The sequence below is a fragment of the Stegastes partitus genome, unplaced genomic scaffold (genome assembly GCF_000690725.1).
Source record: "Stegastes partitus isolate 25-593 unplaced genomic scaffold, Stegastes_partitus-1.0.2 Scaffold938, whole genome shotgun sequence".
NCBI lineage: Eukaryota > Metazoa > Chordata > Actinopteri > Pomacentridae > Stegastes > Stegastes partitus.
Window position 1 is genome coordinate 20,460 of NW_007578669.1, and position 26,747 is coordinate 47,206.

A 26,747-nucleotide genomic window follows, 5' to 3' on the forward strand; every position below is an offset into this window, starting at 1 on the left:
AACAGATGGTTCAGCAAGTTAAGCAGCAATGAAGCCATGGACCCAGGCTGTCTTGTGTCAACAGTCCAGGCTGCTTCTTGGGGGCGTGTGATGGTGTTTTCTTGGCACACTTTGGGCCCCCAATCGATCACGGTTTGAATGCCGGGAGCCCTCCGAGTATTGTTGGTGCCAATGTGCATCCAGTCATGACCGCAGTTTACCATCTTCTAATGGCTGCTACCGAAGCAGAGTCCGGCGGCCTCCCAAGTCACCCCATCTGGATCCAGGAGAACATTTGTGTGATATTGCAAAAGTGGGGAGATTCATCTTGTGAATTATGTAATGAAATGATGTCCAAATGGAGCAGAAGCACTTAGGAATGTTTCCAACATGTCAGAGATCCCACGATAAAGAACTGAGGCTGTTTGTATTTAAAGTGTAGTTTTACATTCTGACATCTAACCGCCAGATGTAGAGTAAAAACGTAAACATGCCGCACTTTTCTTTCTCTTTTTTAAGCACGAAAACTTTCCAAGAACTCCCTCTGACATGATAAAGTGTGTCTTTATGTTCTAGTGGAAGATGGAGAGGAAAACACTTGTGCAGATGGAATAAGAGCAGCAGCAGAAAGATAAGAGCCTCAAGTGACAGAAAGCAGGCTGGACGCTGGAGACTGTAACATTAATTCCTGTGAGTTTGACAGTTAATTAGCTTCTGACCCAAGACAGTCAACTCTGACCAGATCAGCCAATACATTTCCATTTTTGCATCTGTCCATGCTCAGCTTGCAGATCAGAGTATTTCACATATGAGCTTCTCTCACCCCCACAGGATCTGACATGCTGATCTCCTGCCCAGGCTTCTTATGGATTTCCTCCTGACATGAGACATCAGTGATTTCTCATGTCTGTTAAATACGTGTCTAAATGCAGATCGACCTGAGGTGTCTTATCACCTGCCACACAGTGCTTCAGTCCCTTAACTCTGTTGTCTGAGTGTTGTTATGATGCAGGTAGCCTCGTGGTGAGGCTCTGACGGTGTTTTTGAGACTATTACGCACACGCACACACGCACACAAACATCACTCCACCACCTCCTGTTGAGGTTTTTTTGTCCCCAAGCGCGTTTACAGGCGCCGTGGGTGATAAAAGCTCAGGCGCACTTATCGCTGAACGGTGGCCGCGCAAGAAGAAAGGAGCGCACCTCTCCCCGGAGCGCACGGCGGAGGGGCGGATCTAACAGGACACCGGCATCTGCTCTCCGAGTCCTCATTCATTCGCCAAGTCTCGGACTGGATAGCTTACAAATTTCTTCAATCTGAGGTGCCACATGCGCGCAAGCTGCAGCGCAACGTTCCCCCGTGCGCCACCGCTTCTCCAAATGAGTTGACCGAGTGAGAAAGCACCGAGACCGGATGGTTCCGTCCCGCGGTGCAAACTTCCGACAGGTCCAAACAGCCCGGCATGATCATTTCCAACGTGAGCCTGAGCTGTGCGCACTGTCCCGGGGGAGCAGCCGGCGGCACCGCGGCGACAGACGCGTACGAGGAGGTTTCCGGTTCTCTCCCGCCTCCGTCCCTGAGCCCGACGGGGCACCTGGTGGTGGCGGTGTGCCTCGGCTTCATCGGTGCCGTCGGGTTCCTCAGTAACTTCCTGGTGATCACGCTGTTCTGCCGGTACCGGGCTCTGCGCACGCCCATGAACCTCTTGCTGGTGAGCATCTCGGTGAGCGACCTGCTGGTCAGCGTGCTGGGCACCCCGTTCAGCTTCGCAGCCAGCACCCAGGGGCGCTGGTTGATCGGACGCGCTGGGTGCGTTTGGTATGGCTTCATTAACGCGTGTTTGGGTAAGCAGCTGTCTTCATTATCTTTTGGCATGAGAACACCTTCTGAAGTCTATGAATCTTTACCTGATCCTACTTTCTCTCGCACTTCATCCTCAAATATCAGGATGAAATATTGACTATTTTACTTTTGCTGCCAGGTGCGTTCTTATCTCAGCATCTGGGATCTAGTATGTTGCAGAAAGTGTGACAATATGGTGATTTTTGCAGTTTGGCCACTTGACCCATGATGCACTTTTATCCAAAGCTCCAAAAGTCACAACATTTCTTCAGTTCTTGGACAAAATTCGTTCTTTTTTGTTTGCAGCTTGCAAGAGCATGCAGATAACATGCATTCCTTACCTGCAGCAACATGCAGCATGCAACTCAATTTAATTAAAATCTTGTAAATCCATTCAGTTATGCACTTGATTTCCGTTTTTCTACAGTCTTGTTCAGTTTCAAATGTGCAATCTGCTGCTCTGTGCTCATTATGTTCAGCTTGCAAACTGAATTTCCTCTATATGGAAATAAAACAATTCAGATTTGGTCCCAGAGGCATCGATGTTTTTGGGCAGAGAGGTTGGAGGCGGAAGAGATGAGCCCTAAAATAAACACAAAACATGGAAAAAGCATTTCTGATTGTATTACATAATAAATCTGCTCCTGTCAGACTCTGCAGACGTTGTGTCTCCTGCTCAGTTTTTGTGCACTGTTGACAGAGCTCCCCACCATCCAAAATTGTGACCTTTCAGCTTGAGGACAATCACTCTAATTACTGTCCGGGATTGACTGATGTCATCCCGCCGCTCACAAACCAAAGCATCCTAATTTTCGAGCCGCTGGAGCGATGAGGACCAAAGGGGGGGGAGAGATGATGATTGGGGGTGATCCTGCTGTGCCAGTCAGCATTTTTCGAGCTCATTCTGAATTTAAATGTTCTTTCTCTGCAGGGACTCTCAATTTGAAGTGAACAATCAATCTGCCAATGGGCTTAACTACAGACCTTTCTCACCTGTACTCACCACATCGCTGTATATACTTTCTTATCAGGACTCTTTCAGGAGTCCGGACTTGAGTAACGTGTAGTTTCTCTTAAATCAGTTGAGTTTGCAATAAAGCGTTGCTGTCGTTAAATCGTCTTTTTTACTCTTTGGAGTCTGGAATTGTTGGCTACTGAAGTATTGCTCTTAAATCAGGTGTCTTCTTTTAGAGTCTGGACTTGCAGTAAAGTTATCGTTGTTCTTAAATCAGCTGTTTCCTCTCTGGAGTTTGCACTTGACTTACAGTGCAGTAAGAGTCGCTGCTTTTTTAATCATTCATTCTCTCTGTGAAGTCTGGACTTGCAGTAAAGTGTAGTCAGGTGGTGTTACTCTTAAATGTGATTTCTTCTCTCTTTGGCGTTTGGAACTTCAACATTGTGCTGTTTCTCTTAAATTAGTTTTCTCTCTGGACTTGCAGGGATGTGCAGAAAGGTGCTGCTGCTCTTCAAGCTGCTGTTATTTCTTGAGCTGAACTGTAATGTGCAGGAGAGTGTTGCTCTTAAATCTGTTGTTTTCTCTCTAAAGTCTGGAAATTGCAAGAAGGTGCTCTGAGGTGTTCTTAAATCTCTTGTGTTTTTTTTTCTTTCTTTCTCTGGAGTCTGGAGTTGCAGAAACATCCAGAAAGGTGTTATTGCTCTTAAATCTGTTCTTTCTTGAGAAGTCCTGTGTTTAATGTGTTTAAGGCGCAGGTGAATGTAGCTGTTATCCCTAAATCTATTGTTTTCTCTCTGGAGTCTGGACTTCCATGAACATGTAGTAAAGTGTTGTTGCGATTAAATCTGCAGTTATTTCTTGAGAAATCTGGAGTTTAATTACTTTAAGGTGCAGGAGAGTGTTGTTGTTGCTCTTAAATCTATTCTTTTCTCTCCAGAGTCTGGAATTGAAGGAACATGCAGAAAGGTGTTATTGCTCTTAAATCTGTTCTTACTTGAGGAAGTCTGGAGTTCAATAGCTGTAAGACAGTATGTTGTTATTGCTCATAAATCTGTTGTTTTGAGTCTTGAATTGCATTAACGTGCATTGAGATGTTAAATCAGAAGTTTTCTTTGTAGGAACTAAACTCCAGTCAGGTGTAGTAAGACGTTGCTCCTGAATTGATTTTATTTTTGAAGTCTGCATGTGCAATAAGGCGCTTTTAATTCAGGTGTATCTTCTCTGGAGTCTGGACTTAGCAAAAGGTGCATTGAGGCGTTGCTCTTAAATCTGTTGTTTTCTCTTTGGAGTCTGGACTTGCATTAAGGCGCATTAAGATGTTGTTCTTAAATCTGTTGTTTTCTCTTTAGGAACTAGACTCCAGAAAGGTGTGGTGACATGTTGCTCTTAAATGTATTTTTGCAGTGTGCACATGCAGTAAGGCATGATCACTCTTAAGTCAGGTGTATCTTCTGTGGAGTCTGGACTTGCATTAAGATGTCCCTCTTAAATCAGCTGCTTTCTCTTTGGAGTCTGGAGTTACAGCAGAGTGCAGTAAGTCATTACTCTTAATTCAGTTATTTTCTCTGTGGAGTCTGGACTTCCTGTAAGGGGTTATCACTCTTAAATCAGGTATTTCCTCTTTGCAGTCTGAACCTGCAGCTAGGTTTAAACCTGTTTTACCTTGATTCTGTTTTCTCATCTTTTTCCCATTAAACTGAAGAAATTGGACTAAATTACTCCACCGTGCAGCTCCTATTTGACTGGGTCAACGGTTTTCCAACACCACCCTGGGTTTCTTGTTTAATGAGACCTACATAGGTGTAATTTGCAGTTTGTTCATAACCAGAGAACTATTAATTTTGCACAATGTTTGGTGCATGTTCAGGAGCCACTGTGGAATAAACAAGCAACAACAAACATGATCAAAGAGCCACTGTTAAAGAAAACCTGAGATAGAGATTCACGTCTGAACAAGAAAAGTCTTTGGCTCTGTGAAACTACTGGAGTGGAGAGATGGGCACCCTGACATCAAAGATTTATGAGAGCAGTGAGTGATTGATGACAGTTTAGGTAGAATTGATCCCATCGTGGAAGAAGACGAAGGACATATGCAGCACAGAAATAACCTATAGGGGGATGTCACTTCAATTCATATTGAGTGAGGTAATAGTACTTATTTATAAAATGCTGTAGGATTTGAGCCTCGCGTCTTCAAGTGAAGTGAGACATCAAACGAGACTGAGCCGTAAGTGGCATAAATTGCAGCCTGAAGAGAAGGTTTATGTTGAGTTTGCATCGCTTCTTCAGAGTGGATATTATGGCACAATATCTTTAAGTAAAGTGCATTTAATTGGTGCAGTAATGTAACAATTCTGCACAGTTTTTTTATTGCATTAAAGTGGCTTCTTAGTGTTCTGTTTCTGTATAAGAATGGATTTCTATTGTTCAGGCTGTTGACTCTAATTTATATTTAAGCAAAGCCACTTACAGCCGTGGATAAGCGGTGAACTGTAAAAACTGAACAAAAAGCTAATCAAGTAAAGTGACAGAAGTTCGTGTCATTGACTGCCTTGATCTGTTATTTATCAGTATCTTACCCGACATTTACATTAAACTGGACACTGGCTCACTTTCGGGCCGATTAAACAGAAATTAACCTACTTATTTTGGCAGGGTCAAAGGGAAAGCAGAACTGAGACCCCTTGTTTCGCCCTCCGCCCACGAGAGCTGTGATGCGAAGTCCTGTCTGTTTGTTAATTCACTAATGAGACATTGTTCGCCCCACTGCAATTACCCAGACAGCATGAGAGCTACTGTAGCGTGCAGTCAGGGACAGTTAGCGAGCTTGTAATCAAGCCTCATCAGGTCACTCTCGCTGGAACAAGACTGTCTTCATGGAGTCACAGAGGACAGCTTTCCATATTCTCTGTGTTTCTAACACCCTTTCCTTCTTGGCCTGTTTCGCTGCTGTAAGCGGTCCAACATCACAGTGGATGGATAATTTATGGAGGGAAACATTTATTAAAGGACACAGAAGAGACAGAAATGCTGTTTGTACGTTTATTGGACATTTATGCATTTTTTAAACTGGTATAATGGCCAAACAGTGAACAGAAGCAGGAAGCACTGACATGTACATATCATTCAAGGAATCATGACTGGATATCAGCAGGTCACTTATAAGCATAACTTTTGTAGGTGTGCATTGGCACCAGAGCCACTGATATTTTGAGTCTTGATATTGAATTTTATCCTTAGAAAACTGCAAAATAAAGTTTAATCTAAGTTCGACAGAGCTGTTGGTGCTAGAGGATGGTCTGACTGCACCTTATCTTCATTTTGCTATAGTGGTCGAAACAAAACGATAAAAAGGTTCTGGCTTGGTTGTACTTCCCTAAACTAATTGAAATTCTATTTGGCGGCGCTCAGCCCAGGATACAGTGATGGTGCCCCTGTAAAATAGTGTAGAGAAGAATTGTTTTGGAGGAGCTTTTGCACATTGGGAGGCGAGAACTGTCATTAAAATGGCTAGTTCCCTGCAAAGCCAACATATAAATATGGCTTCTGCAGAAGTTTATCAGACTGCTATCACAGAAGCTCGTGTGAAGTTAAACAAGTCAGAACATCGGCCAAATCGACGTCACTGGCGCATGTCGCTGCCAGAGTTAAAACGGTGTGACAAATTGCAACTTGGCCGAGGATGGCTGTGTTAGAAAACACATCAACAAGTACTGTAAGTCGGAGCCTGTGTTGTTTATTTTTTTTCAAAGTGCATTCAGGAGTTGTTTTAGTCCTGAAACTGCAATAAATATGATTCTATACATATGTAAGCAAACTGGAGGTTGTTACTTCCCACAGTGAAAGGGATTTTAAAAACAGCAACATGTAGATAGCAGAAGGGGCAGAGAATGAAATATGTGGCCAGTGACAGGTTTATGCCCACATTCTACAATGGGTATCCAATTTGGACGTTATCAGCCCATTGAAATGAACCGTTATCAGGACAAACCAGTCCCACACATATCAGCCAGTCAAGACCTACAGACATTGCATTTGCGACCTCTTGCAATTAGACTGGACATTGAGCTTTGGTAAACGAAGCTTCAGGGTGTATTTTAAACCTAAACCAAGATCCTTTTCTAAACACTAACTAGTAGATTTGGTGCCGTAATTTAACCAGAGCGAAAAACAGCAAGTGAAATTAAAATAAAAAAATAGTACGATTAATCAGCTCCGAGATGGAACTCATGTTTCCTGGATGAAAGTCTGTTAACTTACACCTCCTCCATCCTGTCCAGCCTCCAAATGTGCACCTTCTTTCCCTCTTTGTAAGTGAAAAATTGCAGCATATGAGTAGGAGGATGTCCCTACTTACTGGGAATGATGTGCTCTGATAACGCCTTTTGAACGGTATGATAGCGTCCAAATTTGGTGACATCCTGTGAATCAGACTACATCTGGCTCAAAAGCGAAATATCTCTGTGCTCAACTCTTTACAGGTCTCTTCACTGCACGACACCATCATTCCACAGGATATTGCTACCGTCCAGTGTCTCTAGTACTTTCCGTACCTTTGTGGTACCATTAAAAAGAAAAACACGGACTATCACATTTTCAGAACTTTGGCGTTGAATTACTGCTGACGTATCGGTTTCTGTGACATCCCTGTGCCTCAGTGCCAACTTTTACCAGCATGAAACGTCTTTTTACCTGAATGTTCTTAAATGTTCATGCATAGAAAGCTAAAACAATCAATCAACCAAGTGATACGATTGGAAACACGTCAAGCTGCAGCTGCTTCAAAGTGAACTTTTGCTGCTTTCTCTGTTATTTTTGGGGCTTTATTAAAAATTAGGAATGATAAATGAGGATGTCTCATTAGGTTTAGGGAATTAGGAAGGGTTTTTAATGAACAAATTAATAATATTAATGTAGGAAAATAATTTGCACATTAATCAGCAGTGAAAACAACATGTATTTGGAATCCTGGCTCTGTTTAGTTCATCCCATGGTGTACTGATGATACCTTCCATTTTTAGTTCTTGACATGCACCCATATAAAAAGTCAATCACGAGGCTGATTATTCTAATAACATGGCCCAGATCCTTTCCCAAGAAAAATCCAGAAATCAGGTTTCACTAATCCCCTAACCTGATTTCAGAAACCAGATTTCCCATTTACATGACACTGAAGGAATTAGGTTCCCAGTTGCTCAGAGTCAATGCATGTAAACACACCGATGGAGGTTGTGCTCAGAGGCCAGCCACTGGGTAAACACTGAGATATGGTCTGATTTGGCTTTTGCTTTCCCTTCAGCACCGGGATCCAAAGCAAGAAAGGAAAATGAAAGAGGCTGAGCTAACAAAGGAAGGGAGATGCAAATAGACACAGCAGGAGGGGAAAGACAAAAAAAAAAAAGTAGAGTGAGAGAGACGAAGGAAAAGAAGGAGAAGAATAGGTGGAGATGGAGAGCGTGGAAAAAGCAAGAGACAATGAAAGATGATTAGCTCCTGTGCTGACTCAGGCCTGGGACATTGGGTCATTCATTTTACCATAAATCTATTCCGCACCACTCTGGAGTTGGGTGAAGAAGAATCAGGCCTCAGGTGAAAAACCCATTAAAATGCATGCTGGAGAATCAAAGTGGGCCATGTTTGAATCAAAGCCAACATTGGGGACTGATATTCCCACCAGGCTCAGAGTACAGACTGCAGTCATTACAGGAAATGAATGGGGAAAAACTGGTCGCTGTTCAGAGAAGTTGCCCAGTTTGCAGAGGTAGCAGACCATTTATATTAAAAGATTCCACTATAGCAGGCTGGAGAGGCCCGGGGTGCTGCTATTTTAAAGATTTATTTACACACGATTGTATAATTTTTTTTGGTAACCTTCACTGGTTTTCTTGTTCACCTCTATAAGGGGACAAACAGTCTTCAAGAAGAGTCTCATAGTCATAACAAAATAAAACATTACAGATTGAATTTTTATAGTAGAAATAGTGGATCATGTAGACAAACCGACTTTGGCATCTAAATTGCATTGTTTCTGTTGTTTATGCAGCTCTTTAGCCTCTTGTTTTCGTTTTATAGCCCACATCTTGTGCTTTCATCACACCTGCCACTGTTTTCAACACCAAAACGCTCACTTTAAACTACCTGTCCAGGACCCAGACTGAAGGTAGTCACTGTTAGATGGTTAATATGAGATGAAATTAAAAGCTCTGAGTCTTCTTTATCAGTCATTGTGTGAGCAGTAACCCTGCAGGTCTACATTTGTAATCTCACCACAGACCTACAGAAGTAGCAGCTTGTTAAAGTCTGCAAATATCTCCGTCGACTGGCCTATGATGAGTCAGATTTTACGTTGAGGGTTATTACTGGTGACGAGAGTCGGATGTACGGCTACAACCCTGAGACTACACAGCAGGCTTCAGTCTCCAAGACCAAAGGAAGTCATGTCAGGAGCCTGTGGAGAGCATTCCCGTCATTTTCTTGGACATACAAAGAGTTGCACACCATGAAATGTCCCCCACGGTCAGCGTCATAGGTCAACACACACATTCACAACACAGTGAAGAGGTCTTTGGTTCTATATACACAACTCCTCACTTCGTCAGCTCGCCTGATTTTGCTTCCTGTGACGACTTCCTGTGACTACTTCCTGTTCCCCAAATGAAATTCAAGTTGAGGGGTCACTGTTTCACCATAGTGGAATATATCCAGCAAACATCACAGATACGGTGTGATGCACTTACATAACAGGAGTTTTCCAAGCATGGCAGGAGCGCTGGGTGCAGTGTATCGCTGCGCAAGGAGACGACTTCGAAGGGGGTGGCAGCTAAATTTAAATCAGAAAATGTTTTTTTTTTTGTACAAGTGCAGACTCTGAACTTTTTGATGAAACTTCATAAAATGTACCTGTTAGATTTCCCCCAGGAGATAAAAGTAAAGTGATTGTTAAAAACACAACTCCAAATTGATGCTAATGTTTCTGCTAGATATGGAACGAGGCAAATCAAACTGAGACTGATGTATACAACAATTTAAAATAATCAAAAGTGATCAGAAAATATATTTTTAAAAAGTCTAAATCCTTAAATGTAGGTAAATGTAAACAAAAGAAAAGAAAAGCACTGCATAGAATTGTCAAGTGACCCCTTAGGGATTTTTATTTGGACTTTATTTGCTTTTTTGCGTTGTCTCACAATAAGGCTTACGCTTCAGGGTCAGTGCACCCTCAGCTGTGTCTGTCAGGCACAAGTCTGCACCATAGTGGTTAAAAGGAAATCAAGGGGAGCAGTTGTAAAAAAAATGACTGCAGCCAGGGGAATACATCGCTGTGGCTGTGTGGTTGTGTCTGTGCCCCTGTTGTTGCAATTCTGTCTGTAACACTTCAGTTTTTATTGGTTGTTATGTTGCCTACATGCAGAGTTTGCATGCGCAGCGATGTTTGAGCGGGGTGAACGTCATATTCCTGAACTCCTGTGGTGTTCTGGTAACATATTGGACACAGAAGCGCCACAGGTTCAAATAGTAACAGCTGAATGCGTCCATAGAACCACAGATTGAGCCACAGCTGCAGCCCAAGTCCAAAAAATCTCCATATATCCAGCAACAGCTTCACCTTCACAGCCAAGCAGAGCAGCTGCAGCTGTACTCACAACCAGCAGCTGGATGCTGTCACACAGACACACACACATAGTTTTCACACCAATATCCAGCTTGCACAGACACACGAGCACAAAATCATTACCATTATTCTCAAGACTCTCACTCTTTGCTGTTCCTCTCAACACGTTGTGCGCCCACGGCGCCAGCCTTCTGTCCACACCAAACATGGCACCGTTTCCGCCAATCAGAGAGCTCCATTATGCGTGGAGGTGCTGTGATTGTCTGTAATCAAAGTCTCTGTCCCTGGTAGACTCGGCATAATGGAGGTAAAGTGCCTCTGGACCAGCACTTTAGTCTGCATGTGCTGATTAGCTCTGATTTAAGACTTAAGTCACTTCAGCAACTATTTATGTTGTTGCACGTTCATCAATTAGCAATTAACACGGAGGAAGAGAGTGCACACAGCAGCACTCTTGTCTGCCTCGGCTTTTATGCGAGTCTGTGACTGTTTCAGTATTTGCAGTTTCTGATGATAATTTACGGTATATGTCTGTCTATATACTTTTAAACAAAGTTTGACTAAAAACAAGCTAGAAGAAACTGAAAATTCCTGTTTTTCAGAATTCATAGAAGCTACTCAGTTAGTTGACTAATTGATCTGTTAATTTAACTAAAAGCTGATTGGCAGCAGGGGATGCAAGGTGGAACGGTGGTTAGCACTGTTGCCTTGCAGCTAGAAAGTCACCGGTTCGTGTCCCGGTGAGGACACCCGGGATCTTTCTGTGTGGAGTTTGCATGTTCTCCCCGTGCAGCGTGGGTTCTCTCCGGGTTCTCCAGCTTCCTCCCACACAGTCCAGAAACACGTTGAAGTTAATTGGTGATTCTAAATTGTCCGTAGGTGTGAATGTGAGTGTGCTTGGTTGTCTGTCTCTAAGTGTAGCCCTGTGATAGACTGGTGACCTGTCCAGGTGAACCTGCCTTCACCCTGAGTCAGCTGGGATAGACTCCAGCCCCCCATGACCCTAGTGAGGATTAAGCGGTGTATAGATGATGGATGGATGATGGGCAGCACATAATAATAATAATAATACACAGTACATAATTGTCACTTTTTAAGTAAAATTGCCAAATAATTTGCTGCTTCTTCTTTTCTTACAGGATGATAAATTGATTCTCTTTGCATTTTGAGGACTTGTTCAGACAAAAGGAAACATTTAAAGACATCTCTTGACGACTAAGAAACTGTGATGTGCTTTTAAGAAAAACTAGTTTTCTAGTAATAAAAATTGGAAAATAATTAGCAGATTAATCGATGATGAAAATAGTTCTAGCTACAGCCTCCAGTTTTTATTTTGACATGTGCAATGTAATGAAAGATAACAACAACAGCAAATCAAACAATTAAATTCCATAATTACAAAAATAATGCCTGGATAGGACATCCTCGTGAGAGTAAAGACAAAACTCTACTCAGCCAAAAGATGTTTTCAAAGCAAAGGCTGCAATCAAAAAGGAAAATGAGCGAATACAGACAAATACATTCGAGTTTTGTTTGACAAGCTGCAAACTAAACGCACACATCTGCACGAGTTAAAAAAAGTTACAACTTGTCTTGTATGACTCCATAAATGTACGTCTTTGAGCTGTTGCACTCACAGTAGTTGCGACGTCTTATCGCAGCAAATGTCAGTTGATGAACTCGTCCATTTTTTTCTGTGTTGTGCCCCAGAGATGCAAAATTAAAAACCATTAAGATGATCAAAGCGAGCGGAAAATCGACTTCACGTTGTATCTCGGCACATCTCAGTCTTTATCTTGGAGGGAAACGGAGCACAGATGCTCCAGTTTGGAGAAAATCTGCTCCACAAGCCTGAATATTGATAAGATTTGAGTTGATATCTTGATCCGCTGTTATGGAACTTATCACATGAATGCATTGAACAGTGTCTTGTTACACACCTACTGACCTCTACTCCTTCCTCAGGTATCGTCTCCCTGATCTCTCTGGCCGTTCTGTCCTACGAGCGTTACTGCACCATGATGACTCCCACCATGGCCAACGGTAGAGATTACCGCTCGGCGCTGGGAGGCATCTGCTTCTCCTGGCTCTACTCTGTGGCCTGGACTGTGCCTCCACTGCTGGGCTGGAGCAGATACGGGCCCGAGGGTCCCGGCACCACCTGCTCAGTCGACTGGAAGACCCAGACGAGAAACAATGTCTCCTACATCGTCTGCCTGTTCACCTTCTGCCTGGCCCTGCCATTCGGCGTCATCCTCTACTCCTACGGCAAGCTGCTGCACGCCATCAGACAGGTGGGATTCTGCAAAAATGTAGATGTCATATGAGAGAGTTTGTTCCAAAGTGAGAAAATTTGCCTTTGGGAAAAACACATACACTGACTCTGTGATGAGTTGTGAATCTCATTTTTTTATTTATTTATTTTTTTGGGTACTCCAGCTGTCTGGAAATGAGCCAGTGAAATCACTTCAAGGTAGATTTGAGATAAGACACCAGGATAAAAAAGTTTATCTGTATGTGATTCAAATGCACGCCGGCAGCGCGCTGACTTATCTGCGACTGATCCTTGACTGTATCAAAAGCTTCTGTCCAGTTTGCATGTTCAGCCCGAGGCTGCGGAGCTGACAAGAGAGCAAGGAATATGGGTTCAAACATTTCAAAGACTTGGGCTTGAAAGCTGGGAAATTTCAATCTCCGATCAGGTTTGACATCTCAACAACGTTGTGTATTAAAGCTGTCAACATCAATTTCTTCTCTTGTCTCCAGTTTTACACCATCTCTGACTGACTGTCGGGCATGCTTAGGCCAAACAGCCACTGTGAGATTTCATAAAAAGCATCTGAAGCCACGTCGTATTTAGCGAGAGCATAATTTACACCTTGCACGAACAGCAGACAGAGGAGACGTTAAAGCATGACCCGAATTCTGGATGACAGTCACGATTTGTACCCTGATATCGCTGCTGAACCGGCGAGGTGTTTGTATCTGCTCCCGTCATGTTTTTCTTACGAACGTGAAAGTCGGTTCTGTGCTCGCTGGAGCTTAGGTTTGCCTTTTTAAACTTTAATGCCTGCGTTGCGCGGCGTGAGCACAGATGATAGATGGTGAAAGTTTGGGGCGAGACTTGAAGATGTGTATCATATCTTAAGATGCTCACTCAGAAATAATGCATGTTTTGGTTCAGGTGAAATCTTTATTTTGCTCCCTTCGCCAGACTTACAGGATCATTGAAGTGTTTGCTTGTGTGATCAGGAGCAGAACGGAGCAAAAGTGAACAAAAATCACCACAGCTGCAAGCAGTGCTACGAAGTTTCTGCAATTCAGAGCTTGTTCTATGATTTTTTGAAAGGCTGCAACTACAGATGAACTGATGATTTAATATTTGATTATTAAATAATATGGCAGGTATTTTCTAGATTACCTGAGTAATCATTTATCTCTCGGTCCTCTTTTAAAAAATGGTTCATGAATGCCGGGTTCTGGCAGGTGCAATATACACATTTAGCTGACATAATTACTTATTAGCTTGAAGTTACAGTGAAGCGGCTTCAAGTGGCAGCTGATAGATTTTCAAAGAGTCGAGTTAGGGAGCTGAAAATAGCAGTCGGGAAGGGGAGTAGAGAGCAGCACAGACGTCGAGTCTGCAGGCTGGTGTTAATGACAGGATTACAGACAACTGTCTTCATTATACACTGCTGAGGCGCTTCATTAAGCCTCAAGGCTACAGACCTTCGCACCCACTGTCAGCTAATCACAGGAGACAAAAAAAACTCTTCATATAGCTCAGTGTGTGTGTGGAGGACCGGAGCTGCGATGACAGCGAGAGCATGTCTTCATATTGTTTCTGGCAGTGTGGAGGCTTTTTAGTGGGTATTGAAATTCAATTATGATATTTTTAGACTCAATAGGCCTCATGCAAGAACCACTTGTACCAACAGATTTGTTCATAATGTGGCGCGTTCAAGTGATTCAAGGGTTTTCTTGCATGTAGAATTTTCTCTTTGATACGGTTTAGCTAATATTAATCTTTTCAAACTGTTGCGGGCGCCGACACTGCCAAGCTTGTTGACTGACTTTCAACAGCAGGACCTTAAACTGTGCTCTGTGAAGGCCTGTTTGCTCTTTTGGAGGAAGTTGGTGACTAAAACCTGGGCACAGATGATGCAAATATGGGATGTCCAGAGCCCAATGAAACGGATTGATATTTGCATGAACCTAAGCCCAATGCCTTTTTGTGTTTTCTGTCACACGTGTTGTAAATTTCAACAGCTTCCTGAAAATGCTGTAAAGTCATTAAATATCTGATGTATTGATAATATAACTTCAGTACACCTTTTAATAGCCATAATCTGACTTTACAGGCAGAGCAACAAAAGCAGCTATTGCCTCTGCCATCGGGATATAGAAATGCTATTCTAAATAATTCCAGCTTGTTTACTCTATGATGCTGTCCGGAGGTCATTAAGCCTCACTGAAGACTTTGTTATGATGCCTGTTAACTCGTTAAACTCCCACAGTGCTCTATGCTTGCTAACGGCCCACCTCCCCTGGTCGCTACAGGATTAAACAGCATAAAGCCTAGTGGTGCACCGAGGTACTACAACTAATCTACAAGTGTGTATGATGTAGGAAGATGGTATTGAGTTTCAGCAGATATAAATACTGAATGACTCGAACCAGATCGAGGGCAAAAAAAGCAGAACTTGACATGGATGTGCCGAATGCAAATTGTGAAATTTATCAAAAAGGTGGCCTTGATCAGGCTCAACCAAGCAATTACCAACTGATTTATACTGTATATTCTATGAAAAGATAGAATGCATGACAGTTCCCCATAAGTGAAATCAAAATATATGGAAATAGGCTCTGCCATCCTGTGGTGGCGTCGAGTCTGACCAGGGGGTAATAACACATCCAATTTGTGTGTAATGAGTAGACAAAAAGTTTTTATTTAGAAAATGAAGAGTGCTGGGCAGTGTGTAGGACAGTCCTAGGCAGGCAAACTCTGTGGAGTTTAAGAGTCATAAGGCTGAACCTCAATACCACATGTCCACCTTGGAGATCACCATTGCACATCCTCTGCCTGCTAATGATGGCAGCATCTTTTTCCGAGATATTTTGGCTTCACATTTGTGCACTTTTACATACAATCTGTGCTTTATATCAGTGGTCCCCAACCACTGGGCCGCGGACCAGCATCAGGCCGTGGGTCATTTGGTACCGGGCCGCACAGAAAGAATAAAAACATTTTATTGGTTGATTTTTATTTCCAGCAGAGTCTGCAGGGTGTTTCATTTTGAAAAATGAGTAGCTTGTCTTCCCATCACTTCCGTCTGTGCTTGTTTCTTGCACTTGACTGTCAGTTTTCATGTTTGGCCGTTAAGTGAAGCCATCAGACTAACCGCTGCCGAAATGAATAAAGAAAGCAAAGGTCTCAGGAGAGCTTCTTTGGAAAGTGGGAGAGACTCCAAGTAATTTTATTTGTTTATGAAGCTTTTTAATAGAGAAAAGCTATTACATTTTGTTATGTGTGCAATGACCGGTCCGTAGAAAATTTTCTTGCTTAAAACCGGTCCGTGGTGCAGAAAAGGTTGAAGACTTCTGCTTTATGTGAACTCAGTTCCAATCTCTACACTCACAGACTTCACATCGCATCCTCACTCAGTGCGTTAGGCCTCAGGGTTGTCAAACTGTCATCTGCATGAGGCCTCTGATCCACATATATGCAGTAACTTGCCAAGAGTTCAGAGAAAATTAGGTGACATATAAATCCGGTTGTCCTGCCGTCTGCATAATGTCCACAAACCAAGCATGGATGGTGCAGGAAGGAAGTCTGCTCTGAAGTTTGTCTTTCTGCTCGTTGTTGCAGTTTGTTGTTTGTATCTCAGTCAAACATCTGTATTGGATTTACAGATGTTCACGACTTTCCTGGAAGTTTGTCAAAATGTATAAACACACAAACAGGGCGGCTGAGCAGCTAATCAAACCGTGAATGAACCACGGATCCAAATTTCTGTTTTAATGGCAATGCATTGTTTCCAAGCAATATGTGCTGTCCAGTTCATTCTTTATATACGCTTTTGAGATCTCACAGACTCACACCCTGAAGCACCACAGCTGTGACAGCAGTTACGTCTGTGAGGTTTTACTGCTCTGGCTTTAGGATAGAACTTGTGATTGGAGCCGTCGTTAACCCTTTTCTCTGCTGGTTACAGACACTACAGTCACTTTATATGTTAAACAAGTGACTGATTAGGCAAAAGAGAGATCTTTGTGAGACGAATTCAGCACTCAAAATTTTTGACAGTTTATGAGGTACAAATATATAATATTAGAAGTTTACTGGCACTGCTATTGTTTTGTAGTTAATACAAACAAGTATATTGGAGCGCAGCATGTGTACATCGACTCTTAGATGTCTAGCAGAAACTTTGACTTTCCAACGAGAAGTGTCGAAACCAGAAAAGGCAAACTTTAAAGAGTTTTGTGATTCATTTTTAAAAGGGCAAATTAATTATTTTCAAAGAAAATTGGCTTATTTAATGTCCTTTATTCTCAAAGAGGCTAATAAATAAGTAATGTATGCTTTAAAGTTTAAGTGTCTTCTCCACGGTGAGTCATTCTCATTCGTCATTTCTCTGATGTTTACCTGAGAAGTTATGAAGCATTAAATCGAGCAAAGCAGCTGCTGAAGAAAGAGACTTCAGTGAATCTGACTTGGACACTCGTATAAACTCTTGGAGAAAAATAGGAAATGTCAGAGATGTGTAAATGTTCTTGCTTGAGGCTCAATATCTTTAACAGTTTTAATGAAAAACAATCTTTTGTGGAGGGTTTTAAATGACATATAACACATCATGTTGGGTGATAAAAGTTACAAAAATCATTACTAATCAGTGGAATGATTTAATACATGTGAAACGAACAACAAGCTGCCAGCAGGATTTACAAAATCCCAGCTGTTCACCTGCGTTGTTTGTGTGCCTGCGAATGACTCCTTGTTTTTATCGTTATTCTGTTGATAAATTATTGCTTTAATGCTCATCTGTTGGGCAGCAACATGAAGACAGAGTGTGTCTAAGAATTAGGCTCGCTCCAGTGTTTGGTTGTGCGTCATATGTCTTCACACTAACTGTGTGGGATGGTTTAATTGATTCGCGGCTGTGAACCACGCTGTTCATTTCTATGAGTCCTGAGTGTTGTTGCGTCGATGCTGTTTGCACAAGAATTTAATTTGCCACATCATTTGCTGGTTCATGTGCCGTGCTCCTCTGGGTTTCTGCCATGCCTGCGAGCACGTGGAAGTTTTTGTGCTTGACTTTTGGAGCCCGGGTCTCGATTGAAGTGTAAGTGTATGAAAATTGGGAAACAGGAGTGAATTGAAATTGAAATTTGTAAAATTGAAGATGTCTCCTTTGTACTGCAAAGTGCGAAAAGAATGTTTGGGCACCAATAAAAGCAACGGTTTGCGTAAATCTTTTTTTTTTTTTTTTTTCTAAGTTATTTTTTTTGGCCTTTGTGCCTTTATTTGATAGTTCAGTGAGAGAGAGACAGGAAAGTGGGGGAGAAGAATAGGGGGAGGACATGTGGGAAAGGGCCATGAGCGGGATTCGAACTCATGACCTCCACATCGGGACTGTAGCCCCCCACATGGGACGCCAGCTCAACCAGGTGAGCTATAGCGGCACCCCACATAAATCTTTTTTAAGTTAAGAACTTCTTTAGAACTGATGTTCAAATAACTGACGATATTGAGTTAGGGGAACTAACTTTTCGTCTACAATCTGCAACATTTAATGATTTGTAGCTGAAACACTGCTCATAAACATTAAGCTGTTTCAACTGGAATTTTCATGGTATTTAATATGATTTTTTAGAAGTTATACACTTAATTAAAGTCCATTTTCATATGGTCACTTGGAACCAAAAGATTAGTCAATAAGATGAGCCAGTTAAGTACACTTTTAGAATTTTACTCGTAAAAAGTCAAGTTTTTCTTCCCCACAGCACAAAAGAAAAGCCCTCTGTGGCTGAACAGATCCGTAAAATGACTCTTTATGATTGTTAATCACTAATATACTAAATTGAAGGGTAGGGTGGCCAAATGTCACGGCTAAATATGACTTAATAACATTATGTAGTAGTACAACATATTCTTTCAACTGTGTTAGCGGATGCTGCCTAACCTCCATAAACAAGTCCACTATTGGTCATATATTGGAAAATATTCCCATGTTCATTGCTTTCGTGGAATTTATATGTAAAATACATGAAATGCCATTTGCATTACATTTATTCAGCCTACAGGTTGTCCAGTATTAAATTATCCAGTTGTGTTAAGTGGGTATTTCATCAAGTTACTACAACTTAAATTTAGAAAACTGAATTTAAATCACACCCAATATCAAGTTGATGCAATTACCAACATTATTATGTCAATGCAACCCATCAAAATAATTTTTGCAGCTTAAAAGGTTTATCGAAAATAGCAAATTAGATTTTATTATCCTGCAACCGTGCATTTAAGTTAATTGAGTGAATAGGTACCTTGAATTAGCTTTACAGGGAAGACGGTTGCATGAAAGGCGTTGCAGTCCGATTAATGCACCTTTTCCTGGTTGCATGAACATTAAGTGGTGCAGTTTTCGCATCCCGAAACCACATCACACCCGTTTAACAGCAGATTTTTCACATTGCCAAGTAAAGACGCCAATGTTAGCATTTAGCTTAAAGCCCTGTGAACGCTTTCCTGATTTCTAGTAGATGTTTTCTCATGTTCAGGAACGTATTTACTTATGGATCGTCACCATCATCATGTGAGAGGATTCTAGAAATTACAAAAATCATGTTAAAATCACCTCAAGGAAAACATCTGTTGGGAAAGCAAGAGACAAACAGCACCCAAAAATATTCGCAATAAACTGTCTCTCTCCTGCAGCAGGTTCGACCGCAGGTGGTGTTCGTGTTTTCTCAGAAACACAACTGTTATTTCCTCTAGCTATGAACAAAATATCTTCCAATCGGTTACCATGCCAGGCCCCTGAAACTGACTTGCAATTCGCCCTCAGCAGGGACGGGATACTCTTTTCATTCGCAGCCTTAATTGGACCTTTTAGACCGATGTAAGATGGCTGCGTTTCCTCATTTGGAGCAGTTTTCAGAGCAGCAGTTGAATCCACATCTGTTGTCGCTAAATGCCGTAGGATACTGGGAAGAGGGGGAGTGGAGGAGTTAGGACAGAGAGAGAGAGAAAGAAAGAAAGTGATGCTGCAGTTATTTCGCCGATGACGCCACCAGAATTAATTAAACTGAAGAAAACACAACCAGATGTAGTGAGAAGTGTCTCAGCTTTCTGGTTCCCGTCAGCGATGGCAGGTGGTTGATGGATCCTCGTAGGTGTAGAGAGGAGAAGTGAACAGAGAAGGGATAGTTGAGAAAGAGGTCGGTGATGGAAGAGTGACGGCTGTGATTTTTCTAGTTTGTCAGGCTGGCAGCTTTACAGTTTCATCCCTCTGTTTTTAAATATACTTCAGAGCTTTATAGGGTCGACACCAAAGCCTCTTGATCCTCTACAGAAATACGTACTTTATTGCTTCTCAAGAAATTGTCTAACATAAACGTTTTCTTTAGGACCTGGTTGGTTTTATTCTCAATTCCTATCGTCAAGTATCTTGGCAACGAGGTGTTAAGAAATAACTCTAGATGAGTGTAAAAAAGGGCCTTCCTTCTGCAGGACATTGACTTTCTTTTTTGAAACATGATGAGTTTTTTTTAGCAGTTTCTATACATTTTCATTTACCTGACTTCCTAAGAAACTTTTACTGATAATTTATTAGAAACTCGTGACCCTTATTACCATTTACAAGCAGGGATGTTAATCATTTATTGCCATTAATATTTCATCCAACTAAAAATGTATTAACGGATAATGCATACGGCAAGGGATGTACGGTGAAAAAAATGAGAAAACTTATTGTAGATCAGCTGTAGGACAGTTAAACCATCAAATGGAGCCTTGGTGGCTGCACTAATTGTAGAAAATTGCTTGATATGTTGCCGGTTGCCTGATTCTGTCAACTGTCGTGTTGATGAACACAATTGCGTTTAAAGGCTTTAGCCCTGAATGTATCATAAACAGCCTCAGATCTATTCATCTGTCATTAAATTAATGAATTAAACGCCTCAAAAATAAGATGAAATCATTGATGAAGTAGCCTACAGTTTGGGTCCACCGTGTGTCATGTAAGCAGCAGAGCAACTTCACACTTCTTTGCACTTACGCAATTTGTATGTGCGAGAAAGAGCGCACCGGTAACAGGCTTGTCATTGTTGGCATCTGGTGGTAGCCAGTTAACTCATTCACCAAGGAGAGGATGGAAGGCTTCAGATGTAAGAGGATTGGTCAAAGACAAACAGGATGATGGCAACAAAGTGCAGCCGATGTTTGTTTTTATCTCCTGTTGCTGTGATTAGATAAGTTCTCATTGGGCTAAAATTTGACAGCAGATTTGATGTCATTACTGTTCATTTCAGTTTATTGTGCCATCAAACTTTATGGGTGAACTGTTTCTCTCCACCAGTGCCTGCTTCTCTTCTCTTGGACTATTTAAAGGATCCTACAATACAGTATTTGAAGCTATACCAATCTCCCTTCAGCTGGTTGATAAAACTGGCAACCCTGGTCCAGCTCAGTGGTTCGCAAACATTTTGGTCTCAGGGCAAACGTTTACATGTGATTCTCTCCCTGTAAATCATCCTAAATTAGACCAATTCCAAGGCACACAGTCTGAGAAACATCGGTCTAACCAGCCTGCACTCGCTGCGATATCAGTGTGCAACATGGGCTGAGCATAGAAAGAAAGTGGGATGACCTTACTTCACTTTACTTTGCCAGCGTCTATTCAAACGTGTTTATGCAAACGACAGACTAGACTGAAGTCTGCTGTGAGGAGACGACTGGGGTAACCCAGGTCTTCGATTTAATCATAGCAGGTTATTTACTGTTGAAAGCTGCAGCTCTTTTGATGAGCAACAAGTGAGACAGACTGTTTTATGTGTTTGATATGCATTTAGTCTGATATAGTTTAATCAGGACCGCGAGCAGCAGCTTTCTGTGTTTAATACTTTGGATTTTTCTGTCGTTCCACAGGAGCAGACAAAAGCTTTAAATGTCATTATTTTGTTATGTATTTAGTTTATAGTTTAAGTAACTTTGGCATTTATATTGTCAGTTTTTTATTTTTATTTTTTAAAATTCTAAATGTATCCCACTGATTTTGCAGTGAATGCAAATGTCTGTGGTTACGAAATAGTTTTATCAGCCTATGAAAAAAGATTCACCCCAACTTATTCATTAATTTTAATGGCTGATTATTATTATTATTATTATTATTATTTTTATTATTATTATTATAAAACAGTTTAAAATGTTCACAATAGCATTTATAACCCCTGACTTTCGAGGTTAATAAAAACTAAGGAATTCACAATTAAGGCAGATTTTACATCTTGGAAACTAAAACATGACTCTTAAAAATGCTTTTTTTAAACAGTTGTATAAATTGTTCATAAAGTATTTTAAATAAAGCCATGTTACAATTACCACCTTATGTGTTAATGCGTCAACACATTTCAGTGGTGGTGTACCTCAGGGATCAATCCTCGGTCCTTCGCTCTTTTGACATCCTCATTCAAAAGTCAGTTTCCGTTTCCATGCTCGTGTTCCCTCCCCATTTGTTTACATGAGGTTAAGCTAGATAGCTTAAACATCTTAATACCCAACTGCTTCATAAGCCACATCCTCCAAAATTATGATACAGTTAAATTAATGTCTCTCTGAAACAGTTTCAAAAGGAACCGTTAAACACTGTAAACTTCATAATAGTAGAATTTATTGACAAACTCTATTACGCTGCATTAATTTTGCAAAAATTGTACCTAATAAGCTGAAACTGAATGTTTGTAACAACATATCCAATAACTGCATTGTTTCTAATTGTGGCAAACCCACAGAGAAAAGAAAACCCTTTCCTAGAAAGGACAGTATTTGCACAGCACCAAGGAACTCGTGGCAGGCACAAGGTGGCGTGAATTTTTACAGGAATTGGCCCATTAATCATTTTTGTTTCCATTGTGGTATAGGATCCAATAGTGTGACCACAAAGATAACTCCAGGAAGTACAACAATGGAAGGTCTGCTATGATGGATTATGTGGTCAATTTTATGTTAAAGTTGTCAAAGTTTGAGAGGAGATGACTTGACAAGGACATTGAGAGCACAGGAAAAAATGGTGTTTGAGATTCTAGCACTTTGAACATACTTAAAGGTTCATATCATGCGAAAATAGCAGGTGAATCTCTGTAGTAGAAAACAGTCTAAAGTAACCAAGTAGCTGGTAAACATAGTCGAGTATTTAGCAGCTCAGGAGCTACGTATTTCCCTCAGGACTTGGTGCAAATCAAGATGGAGCTACAAGGAAAGTGACTATTTCAATTAGGCTCTCTCAGAAGCAGATTTTTTAAAAACCTTGGTTAATGTGTGGACAGTCTGGTCTCATCTAAATTTGTCTATGTCCATAGTTGCTTTGTTTAATGAGCAGCAACAGACTTATATTAGTTTCCTTATGTTTGCTTTCCCGTAGTAATTACAGCTTCACAACCTGGCATTGCTGCACCACCTCATCAACAAGCAGAAGCATATTAACGACTATTATTTTTGTATTACAGCCAGAAAAGCAGGCTCACTGCTATTTGACTCTGGCTTAGCGTACTTGTTTGAGCATTTGTTTTTGCTTTCTCTTGTGCACAGAGACATTTTGTAAAACAAAAGTCGCACAAGTTGTGATTTTCTGTGCAAACCGAAGGAAAAAATGTCAGCCAGTGTCGACAAGGTCTTATATTCATGTGGAGGAGACACAGATTCAGTGAGAATTGTTTGCTAACTCATTAGCCACATGGGTTGTATAAGGGGTTAAAATGATGCTGTGCTTACAGCTTCTTGCACGGCCCCGAGTTGGGGAAAAAAAATCTTTTAATGCGGATTTTAAGACACTATTTGGTGCACTGTCATATTCTCTGTTGCTGCTGCTGCAATTATTGTTTGCTTTACTTGAGCTGAATGGTCACATCAAACTAATACAAGCACATTTTTTTGTCGTTTCTTGTGGCCACATTAAATGATCCGCTGAGCAAAACAAACAAATTAAAACAGAGTGCAGTTTTGGTGCCGCATAATGACACTGAGGAGAGGTTGAGAAAGCCTTTTTGCAATTTTATCGCTTAATAAAGTCCAATTTTTGCAGAGTGAGCCCTGAAGGCAGGAAGATAACTGTCTTTGTCTCATGTATTAGTTTTGCGACTTGCAAATCTTTAATTCATAGCTGCTGGCGATCCACTTCAAGTTATTAGACTATCATCCAAATTACCAAATGATAAGTGATTTAATAAAACAAACATGTTGCCGGAATGTGAAAACTAAAATTGCACAGATAGCTGCTTTACTTAATGGACTGATAGCGATCCTAATCATTTATACAGCTTTGTTACGATGTGACGACTTCATAATCTAATGTTCTGTGAAGATCTCTGGCAAATTTGTTAATTAGCCACGACAAAAATATGACTTCAGGTGGAGAGAGACAAGAGAAGATGCTCAAGGTGATGAAGATTGGCATCAGGCGTGAAGTGCGTTTAATTTGGTTGTGTGCATGCTGGTGTGTGTGCATGTGTGTAGTGTCGTCTCGCGGCTGCCGAGGTGTAAGGTTACCTGAGGGGAAGATAATCCCTTGCTTACACAGCATGCGTTTTTTCGCGAGCAAACACAAACATGAAGTCGTTCGCAGAGTTTTGGAGAATGTGATTAAATCTCTTGAGTGCGTATCAGGCTTTTGCAGCATTTCCTCTCTGCGTGAGCTTTATTTGTTTGAATTCTCTATTTATAATCATTTGTGTTTTTATGATAAACCTCGCAGCACTATGTTTGAAATATTTTTGCAATAATGCAAATTATGGTGCTGCTGTACAGTCATCTGCATATTTGTCTCCTTTTTGCAAGAGCAACCGCGATATGCATTTGAATGTGCTGCAGAATAGCTGTTTTATGGCTCTGACTAAGCAACTCATTTATTTTGTTGTCTTTACACCATTTTTGTGTAGTTTTGGATATATGCTTTGGGTCATTGTTGCTGGAAAATAAACCTTAAAGTCAGTTCTCTTGCAGACTGTCCTCCAGGTTTTCCTTATACTGTACTACTGTACTTTACCCTCTACCTTTACAAGTCCTACACATGATGATGATGCCACCACCATGCTTTGGAATGATGTGCATTACTTGGTGTCTGCCAAACATGGCATCTTGTCTGATGTCCATAAGGCTCAATTCTAGTCTCATCGGACCAAAGAACCTTCTTCCAGTTGACCTCATTGTCTACCTCAAGCCGTATGATGACCTCTTGTCGAGGTTTATTGTTTTAAATTACATCACCGTGTAAAAATCTATTTTCACTTTGACATGAAAGAGTCTTGTTTGTAAGTTCTTGTCAAAAAAGCCAATTAAATTGACCGTGATTCGATATTCAAACTAGGCACTGTACTGAACATTTCTATATTCTATAAATAAATAAATAAAAAATCAGCAATTTCCCTGAGGTTTCCACCAAGGCAATCAATACAGTTCTATTCTATTCTATTCTATTCTATTCTATTCTATTCTATTCTATTCTATTCTATTCTATTCTATTCTAACAGCTTTAGTTAATAGTTATTTATTGATGTTATTGCAGATTTTATAGACTATTGGAACACGTAAAATGCTGCATCATTTATCAAAGTACGACACTGTTTTATTTCCCCTTAATTAACTACATTTTTAAAGTCGCTACCCCTTACATATCAATATTATATACACATATGCATCAATATTATTGATCCAGTAATATAAAAACACTGATGGTGCCATTCTGAATAATGAGTATCTGTACTCTCAGCGCTGTGCACATTTCAGCTTTTCCTTCCACATTCTGCAGAGCTTTTATTATTAAGCAGCGGTTGTGTAATATGCCTAAAACGAAAGTGGATAAACATGCTAGTTAACTAATTTCTAAAAGTTTAGCTCCTTTGTTTTTGAGCAGTAAATGAATCGTGACTAAAATCTTAGGCCAGTTATTGATTTATCTTTGTTGTTGCTTTTTAAATCATGAATATTTACAGTTTGACATTCAGCTACTTAATCTAATGTCTCATTCTTTCCTTCCACTTTCTGAAAAGTGTTTTGTTGGGGGTAACTTTCCACACTCTGAGACAAATCACTACAGTATGGGCCCTGAAAACTCGAATGTGGCAGCACAAGTACTCACATCATCATGGCTGTTTTTCATTCGAATGCATGAAGCTCACCTGTGTTCTCTTCTCTTCCAGTTTTTTTTTTTTTCATCTTTTAAATATAAATTGCTGAAATCTAACAGCTTCCACAGTGTTTGCTCCTCTGTCCTGCTGTTATTTATGCCTGAACCAGCTGCAACTCCTTGACTCATTCATGTAGACTTGTGACGTTCAGACCCCAAACATCCTTATGTGACATGGTGTTTGATAAGCAAACAAAATAAAACATAAATATTGAATAAATACCAAAATGTAAAATAGCTGCATGGATCCAGAATGCAAAAAAAACATTCATTTCAAGTTAAAGGCTGTAAAATTGTGAGATTCCTCCATTTTTTTGACCTCCTCTTGTATTCTATACTGTGTGCACATCATGAATTGTGAATTTTGTGATGCTTTGCACAATAAAAGAGCAAAAGAAGTCCACATTAGGTGTTTGGAGAGGTGGTAATAAAAGCAAAACTTTAACCCAATCCCCATTTTTTATTCAATTTTTTTGTATTATTTTTGCACTTTGTTTTGTTTTCTGTCTTTTTCAGTCTGTGTTTGCTTTGGCTCACAGTACAAAATTCCTCTCTGGTGCTTTAGTCGGGGGAAGAACAAAAATAACGGGAGCTCAGACTAAATCCTGGATAGTAATATTTCACATATTACAAGGATGTAAAGACAGCAGAAAAAATGATCAAACAGTGCAGACATCTGCTCCGAGTCCAACATGGAACCTGAAACATTTGCACTCTTGCACTTTTCTCCGCTGCCTGTACATCCCTTTAACCTCTCACATATGTTTAAAACTCCTTTTCTTTGTCATATGTTCAAGTCTTCTTTTGCTACGTGTGGGCTGAAATACACCCGAGTAAAAGCGAACCACAAAGCTCCAGCTGTTGGCGACACGAAAAGAGCAAAAACGTCTCACAGTTTTACAGCTTTTGTGAAAGTAATATGCTTTGCTGTGAACCAGCGTAGCTGTAGCTCGTTTT

The 26,747-nt window shown here is 40.8% G+C and overlaps 1 protein-coding gene across 1 annotated transcript in view; it reads left to right on the top strand.

Annotated features, from left to right (window-relative positions):
* Positions 1–1,442: 1,442 nt before the first annotated feature.
* The window catches only part of tmtopsb (teleost multiple tissue opsin b), a 50,405-nt gene continuing 25,100 nt past the window's right edge, over positions 1,443–26,747 (top strand). The window contains exons 1-2 of the mRNA XM_008294085.1: positions 1,443–1,824; positions 12,355–12,683. Of these exons, the coding sequence (XP_008292307.1) occupies positions 1,443–1,824; positions 12,355–12,683 (711 nt within the window). The remainder of the gene's footprint in view (positions 1,825–12,354; positions 12,684–26,747) is intronic.